This window comes from Osmerus eperlanus, chromosome 19 (genome assembly GCF_963692335.1).
Source record: "Osmerus eperlanus chromosome 19, fOsmEpe2.1, whole genome shotgun sequence".
Lineage (NCBI taxonomy): Eukaryota > Metazoa > Chordata > Actinopteri > Osmeriformes > Osmeridae > Osmerus > Osmerus eperlanus.
In genome coordinates, this window is record NC_085036.1 from 13,989,453 (window position 1) to 14,000,138 (window position 10,686).

General features: G+C 45.3%; 1 protein-coding gene across 4 annotated transcripts; it reads left to right on the top strand.

Moving 5' to 3' along the window:
* The first annotated feature begins 257 nt into the window (after positions 1 to 257).
* gab3 (GRB2 associated binding protein 3) lies at positions 258 to 10,660 on the top strand. Of its 4 annotated transcripts, none has more exons than XM_062485730.1 (10): positions 258 to 625; positions 3,361 to 3,664; positions 5,797 to 5,968; positions 6,242 to 6,711; positions 6,902 to 6,957; positions 7,121 to 7,343; positions 7,632 to 7,710; positions 7,857 to 7,926; positions 8,338 to 8,457; positions 9,619 to 10,660. In XM_062485730.1, the coding sequence occupies exons 1-10, from the start codon at positions 533 to 535 to the stop codon at positions 9,730 to 9,732; spliced, it is 1,701 nt and encodes a 566-aa protein (XP_062341714.1). In that variant the 5' UTR covers positions 258 to 532; the 3' UTR covers positions 9,733 to 10,660. The 4 variants fall into 4 exon arrangements, with proteins under 4 accessions (XP_062341714.1, XP_062341716.1, XP_062341715.1 ...); XM_062485732.1 differs by having other exon boundaries at positions 9,622 to 10,660; XM_062485731.1 differs by having other exon boundaries at positions 6,905 to 6,957.
* Positions 10,661 to 10,686: the final 26 nt, after the last annotated feature.

Sequence of the window (10,686 nt, forward strand, 5' to 3'; positions counted from 1 at the left end):
GAGCTTAAGTGACAGATGGCAGAGAAAAGTTCCCTCACATCATTTTTCTGTGGCGCAACCATTTGTCTTTTATCCTTTTAAAGATCTTAGTCGTGGCTGGTTTTACAAACAAATGTAGATGAGAGTACGGTCCTTCTCCACCCTGCACACCGTAATTTCCTCTTTGTATAAACGTTATCTCGCCAATATATGAAAATCAATGTTACAACCCGCCCTTCCCTCTTTCCCTCTCTCCTCTGCCACTCGCTACTCTGTCAGAGACGCACGCTTACTCACACCGCTTCTCCCCACCCACCCGCTCTCTTTCTCTCTCTCTCTCTCACACACACACACACACTCTCATTCTCGCCCTCTCTGCTCTCCTTGTCTGTCAGTGTGATCAATGGCTTGACTTCCTCCTTTTGGTACGGCTGTAGGCTGTTTACAAGAACACAGGATCTGCCTGGCGATACGTTCAGTTTCACAACAGCGGTTACATTAGCTTGAAGACAAATACACCTTGAAAACACAACGGATTTACCCTGCAGTCAACATGAGTGCAGGGGATGAGGTCTGCACCGGCTGGCTCATCAAATCTCCCCCTGAGAAAAAACTAAAGAGATTTGTGAGTACGGTAACAGGCTGGGTGGGTGTTTTATGTTCTATTGTGATGTTTTCTACCCAAGCTGTAGTAGTACCAGTTCCTGCTGCAGAGCAATGTGTGTGTGTGTATATCTGTTTGTAAGTGTGTGTATGTGTGTGTGTGTGTGCACGCGAGAGAGACAGAGAGAGAGAGAGAGAGAGAGAGAGAGAGAGAGAGAGAGAGAGAGAGAGAGAGAGAGAGAGAGAGAGAGAGAGAGAGAGAAGGAACAAGACAGACAGAACATATAAATGATCCTCTATCAACACCACAGCTCTGCTGCGCAGCTGTTTACATTAACATTTTCAGATGCCTCCTTTTGCATGTTGCTAGCTGGGACATGTATCAGGATTACATGTCAGCTTCTGGTTTTTCTATCTTTGTCTTTCTTCCTCATTTTCACGGTAGTGGTACTGTAGTCAATACTGATGTTCAGCATCGCTGCTCTTTCAAAACAGCCCATAGATGTCCTCCCTGTGGTCCACACCGTAGATTTGCTTGGAGGTCCCTTTCGGTTGTGTTGTTTTGTTTTTGTCCTGCACCTGTCAGCAAACCATCGTATTTCGCTTTAAACTTTGTTTTGAAATCGTGTCTTTCCACATCAAGATGAGTGGAACTTATCTGCATGAGTGATATTCTGTTGGGATCATGTGAGAGTGTTGTTGTGTGGGAGGGAGGAGGCAACACACCCATTAGGAGTTTCGCGTTGAGGGTGTTATATTCTGTGAAATTTGGGTGTGTATTGCGAAACATGGGAAGTCCTGCCAAGCACTTCAAAATGACCCGACAGGCAGAAATGACCAGACGGTGTGATGGCTGCTAGCACTTCCTCTACACACAACATAGCTCTGAGAGGACTGCGGTTAAAACTAGAACAGTGAAAGAGGGACTATGGTATTTCTCTTGAGGTAGAGTAACTTCACAGACGGTTTTTGGCAGAATATAGTTCAAGGGCTTTGTGGAGGACACAGACAAACAGGAAGTACAAGGGTTTCCATTGTAAGGACGGACTGTGCACAATGCTCTGTGAGGGGGCAGTCAGAGTAACTTGAAGAAACAGACAAGACACAGAGAAAAACACCAGGGATCCAGTCCAATGACAGACTATGTCCTCTAACATGTCAGAACAGCAACACATCATTTCAGACACAGTGGTTGAGAACGAATTCATAAGAAAATAAAAGTATACTATTGTAAGACTATTTTCGTGAACTTCTATTTATACTTTTCCTTATTACAAAAATTAATATACTATATTTTAATGCTGAATTAGTTTCTGGAGTGTCTTTTTATCCATCCTCAAAAGTTTGCATAATCTAAACAAATTGCTGTTTAGATGTAATCATATATATAGATTCCGCCAAGAAGTGAGTTAACAGGAAGGGTTATGATATAGATAATAGTGATGAAACCAAACTGACCTTATCTCTGTAACAGTGTGGGAAGAATGGATGTAAATGTGGTCTTTGGATTAGCCTCTGTTTACGGTAGGACTGAATAGGAGTCTGGGTACAACAGGGCAAAGTTTTGGTTTAAAACAAAGAGAAATGTTCACATGTAGTCATGTTCATACCTTTCAAAACACAACACAAGTCTTACAAGTCTAACACGACTTTCAGACAGAAGTAGCTGGCAGGGTAAAAAGCCAAATAACGTTTGGCTATTGATGGGAATATCGATATTGATGGGATTACAACAACAGGAAGATTGACCTCACAGTGTTGTTGACGATATATTCACTCTTTAGTGACTCAATAACTGGCAGCAGTCCTCTTGCCTTTATTAAATATTTATTTATGTATTTTTAAAATATTTTCTTCACTTTTAAAAGGAGGTTATCATTTTATGCCTCCCAAAATGTCATGCTGGCAGTCTTCTGACAAGATCAAAAATAGATGAATAACCTGAATTCTGAATTCATGAGGCAGTTGGGTTAAAATATAACAACCAAACAAATGTAGTAATCGCCTTACAGCAACATTACATCGTTGTACAGGGACATCTAAAAACGGAATGACCAGAGGATGTAGCCTACTAAGGTGATATAGCTGTTTGTGACTCTCTTTTTACACAGAAATAACTTCCCCTTTGTGGCACTTCTGAGAATCATTGCTGTCAGTTCCTCCCAACACACAAGATGAAAACATGGATGTCTATTCTGGGGGACTGTACATGAACATTCGGTGATATGCATGGTCAGAGTAGCAGCAATGCTTTTTCCATGACTAAGTCGGTCTGTTCCACGCTGAATTGCATTTGACACAGGCTGACATAGGCCCTGCCACTGAGAGGGACCCCATCATGAGGACAGTGCTTTGTATTGTATCTGGTGCTGTCAGGTGTTTACACAGTGACAAAGGGATTTGTGAAGGTATTTTTGTTTTGTGAGATGTTTTTGTTGTTTTCAATGTGCAGATTTTTTTCAAATACTGCATACTGTATAATTGATTACCCCTAGGTCACAGCAACATAACAAACACAGCCAGAACAAGGACTGTCCTTTCTCTCACAGAGGTGTTTGGAAAATAACTAAATAACTGATAAACCATTCGGGTGCACAAAGGATCTGACCCTGTATTCCACTGTAATATAAAGTTATAGTACATGGAACAATTCTATTTAGCAATAAGCAGGTGCTTTTTTCCAAAGCGACATACAGGAGTGGATTTTAAACCTCTCGATCTGCAGTCAAAAGTTTAAACTTTTGTTTTAACCCCCACCGCTCTCCCCTCGTCCCCCAGGCGTGGAGGAAGCGATGGTTTGTGCTTCGCCGTGGTCGCATGAGCGGGAACCCTGACGTACTGGAGTACTACAGGAACAAGACGTCCAGGAAGCCCATCCGCACCATCGACCTGAAGGAGTGTGAGGTTCAGCTGATGAGGGAGCAGTGGCTGGTCAGGAGGGAGTTCCAGAACCAGCATCTGTTCGTGGTGAAGACCTCCTCACGGATCTTCTACCTGGTGGCCAAAACGGAGGAGGAGATGAACAGCTGGGTGTACAGCATCAGCCAGATCTGCCATTTCGGACCTCTGGACGATGGGACAGGTAGGAGCCATGAAACATCCAACCAACACAGACTATAGTTAACCCAACTGACCCAGACTAGAGTTAACCCAACTAACCCAGACTAGAGTTAACCCAAATAACCCAGACTAGAGTTAACCCAAATAACCCAAATAACCCAGATTAGAGTTAACCCAACTAACCCAGACTAGAGTTAACCATACTGACACAACTGACCCAGATTAGAGTTAACCCAACTAACCCATACTAGAGTTAACCCTACTGACCCAACTGACCCAGACTAGAGTTAACCCAACTAACCCAACTGACTTAGACTAGTGTCATATACACCAATCCCTACTGACCCATTGAAGGTCAAGCAACAGTGTCCAAGCCTCCTCATGTAGGATAACATACATTTTCTTATGTACATTCACCTATTTGAATACCGCGCTCTGTCATTTGCATTCGTCATTTTACATTTAGTCATTTAGCAGATGCTCTTATCCAGAGCGACTTACAGTAAAGTACAGGGACATTCCCCCGAAGTGTAGGGTGAAGTGCGTTGCCCAAGGACACAACGTCATTTTGCACGGACGGGAATCGAACTGGCAACCTTCAGATTACCAGCCCGATTCCCTAACCGCTCAGCCACCTGACTCTATTTTAAAAGTGTTTACAGAGCGTTGTGTGTGGCCGCTCTCCGTGAGGTTCAGCCAGGGACCTTCCCCCTCCGTCTGGTTCAGACAGGATAGGCACTCTGGGTAAGAGCTGGCAGTTGGAACATTTCGTAAAACATTGTCATCTGTGTGGAATAGATAGAGCGAAGGCACGATGCTGTAACAAAGAGGGGAGATATGGGAGTGGAACTGGTCTGCAGATCAGGCTTACACATTACTGGAAAAGATAACACAGAGTGAGTCAATGAAACACCCAGTCTTGGTCGACTCCCCTGCACAGCACAGACAGGCCTCCTTCAGTGTCCCCTGCACAGCACAGACAGGCCTCCTTCAGTGTCCCCTGCACAGCACAGACAGGCCTCCTTCAGTCTCCCCTGCACAGCACAGACAGGCCTCCTTCAGTGTCCCCTGCACAGCACAGACAGGCCTCCTTCAGTGTCCCCTGCACAGCACAGACAGGCCTCCTTCAGTGTCCCCTGCACAGCACAGACAGGCCTCCTTCAGTGTCCCCTGCACAGCACAGACAGGCCTCCTTCAGTCTCCCCTGCACAGCACAGACAGGCCTCCTTCAGTCTGGGGTAGGAATTCTCTTTCAACCAAGAGAAACAATTATTTTCCATCTTCAAGCATTATATTATTCAACAATAACAAACCTTTGAAATGACATGAAAACATACGTACCATCACCAGTCAGATCCAGCCAAGTCTGGGCATTTCAAACTCTCCATACAGTTTCTGACCTATTTTCAGTAGCAAGATCGTGTTTATACTACACATGTCAAATGTTTATGCAACATGAAAGGTGTTTACACAACACAAGTCTTGAGGGTGCTGAGCCACACAGAACATTTTGTTTAGCAGGTTTTTCAGTTTAGATGGTTGATTAAGCAGATTATCTTTGTGGCGGTAGTTCAGTTGAGGGGGTCCAAGACAGGGCCCCCTGCTGGACATTTAGCATAACAACGTTTAAGACAAACGTTACAGACAGATTCTGTATGAAGTCTTGTAACTCTTGTCTTATGCTTCCCACCGTAACACTGGTCACAATCTTCATTGCTCTCCCTCTCTCTCTCTCTCTCTCTCTCTCTCTCTCTCTCTCTCTCCTCTCTCTCTCTCTCTCTCTCTCTCTCTCTCTCTCTCTCAACACTCTCTCTGTCACACACTCTCTCTCCATCTCTCTCTCCATCTGTCTCTCACATTATCTCTCTCTCACACTCTCTCTCTCTCTCTCTCTCTCTCTCTCTCTCTCTCTATCTCTCTCTCTCTCTCTCTCTCTGTCTCTCTCTCTCTCTCTCTCTCTCTCTCTCTCTCTCTCTCTCTCTCTCTCTCTCTCTCTCTCTCTCTCTCTCTCTCTCTCTCTCTCTGTCTCTCTCTCTCTCTCTCTCTCTCTCTCTCTCTCTCTCTCTCTCTCTCTCTCTCGTTCTCTCTCTCTCTCTCTATCTCTCTATCTCTATCTCTCACACACTCGCTCACTCTCCCTCTCTCCCTCTTCAGAATCAGAGGAAGGCTTCTCTCAGACCCCGACCTCCCAGCAGCCGTCGCCCGCGATGTCCTTTACAGGAAACCATGACAGGCGAGCGACACTGAACCAATCAGAATCCAGCCAGCCCCGGGACTACCTCTTCCTGTCGCAGTGCGAGACGGGAGAGAGGGTCAGTATCAGAAGGTACGGCTGCCTCCTGATCCAGGGTGGAACATCCCTGGGGACACGCATGTTTTAGCACCCTGTGTGCTAACACCGCTACCCTGCTCTGCTGCTGATAGCTGGTGATGACGTTTCACTGGTGTCTTGATATTGGTAGGGACATGCTGACCCCTTCTACCACCATTCTTCTAATGCCCTGGGATATCAGACCAATATTGACAATGTTTGTTGTTAAAGATGTATTATGTTGTATGCTGTTTATTAGACTTTTTTTTTCTTCTTTTTTTCTCACAGATGTGACAGTTTTTCGAACTCGGAGAGATCTCTGGAACAGAACTCGTCCGACAACACTATCGAAGACTCCTTCTCGTCACCTCCATGCACCAACCCCTCTCCATCCCCCTTCCCCCTCACAGGATCCTGTCTGTCCCCCTTCCCCCACGCCAGGACCTCCGAACCCCCCTTTAGTGCCCCTTGCGCCCCCACATTCCTCGACAGGCCGTTCGACTTCTCATCCTCATCCTCCTCTCCACCAACCCTTCATCGCACCCCCAACGTTTTTCAGTTCGACAAGCTATATTCTTCTCACCTGTCGGAGGTGAGTGTGGAGGGCCAGACCCCTCCCCCTCTGCCCCCGAAGCCTGTTCACCTGTCGGAGGCCCCGCCGGATGAGGGTGCCCGGGGGTCCCTGGGGGCCACAGGGGGTGTACCTGTTCCTCTCCCCAGGAGGATATCACTGTCAAGCCTGGACTATCCCAGACGAGGTGAAGTATACCACCAGCCCAGCCTCCCCCCCCCACGGCTCCACTCACACTAGAGGAGACACTGACATATTGGTTGTAATGCATTTTATTGCACATTGGCCCTACGAGGTGATTTAAGTTTTCATCTATGACCTATTAGCCACACTGCCACAGCAACACATTTATCGAGGATACATTTTTTCATTTTCAGTAGATGTTGAATGCAGTGCAGTGAGGAACTGGAACAAACGACTAAGTCTTAATTTGGTGAGAAAACTCCCCCCCCCCCATTGTTTCACATAGAGAACTGATAACTGCATCATCATCACCTCTTCTGCCTTGCATGTCACAGACGATGTCTGACAGGTCAAGTTTTCGAACTCACGTTCCGCTCCTGTCTGTCTGCTGACCTTGCTGGCTCTGTGTCCAGAGTCCCTTTGCAGCCCGACAGAGCTACCTGGACGACTCGTATGTCCCCATGGCCTCCCCCGCTCTCTGTGGAGGAGAGCTGTCAGACGGCTACCTCCCCATGAGCCCCACCTCCATGAGCTACACCAGCTCCAGCATGACCACAGACTCCGTCTCCTCTCTGGGGCTCCCGGCCCCGCTGGCCCCGCCGCCTGTCAACCGGGATCTTAAACCTCGCAGGAGGGGTAAGGACAGGGAACGCATTCTTATCTATAGCGTCAAAACAGTTTTTTTTTTATTATGGGGAATTGCTGTAGGAAGCGTTGAATATTGCCTTCGCAAGCACGTTATGCACTGACAGATCAGGTTTTTACACAACACGCTTAATCTTGTGACTCCCATGAGTCTCTCTATGACACATAAGCCATGGAAAAATACATTTTTTCCTCCAGTTCTTCTTTTGTTTCATGACTCATGGTTTGCTGCCTGGCTGAAGTGTCATAACAAGCATGTGTTTCTCTGTGGGTCGTCAGCACGCCCGCCCCCTCTAGATCTGAGAGGCCTGTCCACCATCAGGGAATGCACTCTGAGCAGGACCATGACAGAGCCTGGGTGAGACACCTGCTCACACCTACAAAATCCTGACCTGCAGGATGATGCATTTTTTGTATTGGAAGATAATAATTCTACGACTTGTCATGCTGAACTTTTTGTTTGATTGCGTGTGTATATTTAGCTTTGTTTTGTTCTATTCCTAGAAATTTCCTCCTGGAAAGAAGACATCTGGCAGCGGGGATTAAAGATCAAGACATCAGCTGCAGTCCAATAGTAATGTTGTATTGTTACACAGTTACATAGTTACATATCAGTGTTACACAAGGCTTGTAATGTTACCATGAGCACAAACAAACTCTTAAGAGAGTTCAGGTCAAAGCAAGAGCTGGACACATTTTTCACCTTAGATAGTGTAAGAATCGAATCCTTTCAATATACCTTCCTATGACATGTGTCACTATGGGAGTCAGATGGCTGAGCAGTTAGGGAATCGGGCTAGTAATCAGAAGGTTGCCGGTTCGATTCCCGGTCATGCAAACTGACGTTGTGTCCTTGGGCAAGGCACTTCACCCTACTTGCCTCGGGGGGAATGTCCCTGTACTTACTGTAAGTCTCTCTGGATAAGAGCGTCTGCTAAATGACTAAATGTAAACGTTTGACTGAGGTTGTCCTCATCCCCACCAGGAGTCCAGGCAGCTGTTCCTCCCCTCGGCTGAGACCACAGCCCAGCTCTGGGGCAGGACATCCAACCTCGACTACCTTTCTCTGGCCTTCAACCCAGCATCTCCCTCTCCTGTGCAGAAGGTAAGAATGATGTTGAATGCAGAGGTCAACAGATCGGAAAAGACTGTCTCCGCAGCCAGACAGGAAATCAAATCAACCTTTTAACAGCATAAACAGGGCCTGTTCCTCCAGTTTATCACACAATGACAGTTTTAAGGACACCTACATAAAATTGTAGTCTGCCTTTTGTGTGTCCACTATTACAGAGCCTTTCTCCTCAATAAGTATGTTTTCTTTAACATGTATTAGCACACATTGTAGAAAACCAACTGGCATCATATTCCTACAGACAGCCAATATATAGAAGGCATTAGATTTTATATTATTCAATCTTTTATGTCATTCAATCTTGAACCGAAAGAGAAATTCTGCGGTATCCAGGCAACAAGTCCTTGTGCGTGTACATATTGTGTTTAAGTGCAACATATTCTTGAAGTGGTCCTCCCGCTCTCTGTTGTGGAGTGTACCCAGGATGCCCAATATCCATGGATCTGGAGGCTTGATGTAGTCTCTGCATTATTTAATGTTGGTTTCCATCAGATCGTAATTTCTAAAAGCCAGGAATACTGTATGTTAGTATCCTTGTTTGGTCTCATCTCTGTGTCAGACATTTTTTGTAACAACGTTCTTAAAGCGATGGATTCAACTCCAACATTAAGCACATCTGCAGCAGAAAACAGAAAATAAAAAGGGCTGCTATCCCAATTGAATGGTGCAGAAGTGTCCATCTCCATAGTAATAAGCTGGTGACTCAGTTTTTGTGACGTTCTTTCTGACGGTAGATGAAACGCTAAGTGCAAAGAATACTAATGCTTGCTTACAGGCTGCCTCATTTGAGAGAACATATGACAAGAATTTGTATTTGAATTTGGACGCATCCTCTGAATAACTGACAGTCAACAGTTACTCCTGCTGCAGTGTACAGCTTTTGCTACAGTCTTTATGATGAAGTCTGATTCTGAAATGAGAGAGACAGAGAAAGAGAGAGAGAGAGAGAGAGAGAGAGAGAGAGAGAGAGAGAGAGAGAGAGAGAGAGAAAGAAAGAAAGAGAGAAAGAGAGAAAGAGAGACAGAGAGAGAGAAAGAGAGTGAGATATAGACAGGGAGAGATGTTTGGGGGGCATCTTTCAGCAGGGTTGTTTATCAACTCCCCCCTCCTTCCTTCCTTCCTTCCTTCCTTCAGAAGGCCCTGCTTGATGAGTACAGGGTGGATTACGTTCAGGTGGATGAGAAGAAGACCCAGGCGCTGCATGACACTACTGTAGAGTGGAAGGACGTCCGACAGTCCAGGGTGTGAAACACAGATGTCCATGGGAGAGTTGGACGACATCTCAATGTCACGCGTCTACGCGCGCTGGCATGGTCTGATGAAGAAAGCAAACACACTTTGTAACACAACTTGTTCAAATATAAACATTTGAGTATGGAAAGCAGTGTTGTCGGAAGGTGTCGAAACTCGTTGTCTATGGTCTGGGGGACAATCTGTTTAAACAAGAAAGAAACAGAAACAGAGAGAGAAAAATAATGATTGCTGATACACTGTGAATGTCATCCCACTGTGCTTTGTGTCTCTGTTGTTTTTGTATCAAGTAATTTAATTTAGCAAAGGTGAAAAAGACACATTTTATAAATAAAAAATACAGAAAGTCACAACACGATCTTAGATGTAGACTGGTCAGAGTATAAACCAACGGAACCCTCAACTGAAAGGAAGGCCTTCGTGCAAGTATGCCCACAGATGTAGAGCTTTGCTCAAAGAGGCGTACATGCACACATTTTCATGTTTGGAGGCTATCTAATCATGGTTTTGCAGCAGACTGGATTGTGGCCATGTGATATGAGAACAGGGAGTTGTAAGGAATGGTACAGTCCATAAAGCTAATCCTGTCTGTCATAAAGTTTAGACCTGATGCTGTGTTCTTCAGTCAAGCCACTGTAATTCACGCCATCTAAATAGAGAAGCACAATTCACTCAGCACACCTGTGATAGTCTGGTGAGCTGAAAAGGTAAGAAGCCTGATTGGGTCAAAAAAGCCATTCTCATTACGTAGATAAACAAAGAGAATATGTGGAAAACATATCTTAGCTCAAACTGTACAGTCATTATGCTCTCTTGTTCATTTAAACAAATGTATGCTTTAACTGGTAAGTGTAATGTGTGCTAAAATGCACACCCCAAGAATATTTTCATGCTTTAATAAAAATCTGCAAAGTATTTTGTGCCTAAATGCGAAATCTGTCGTTCCCATGA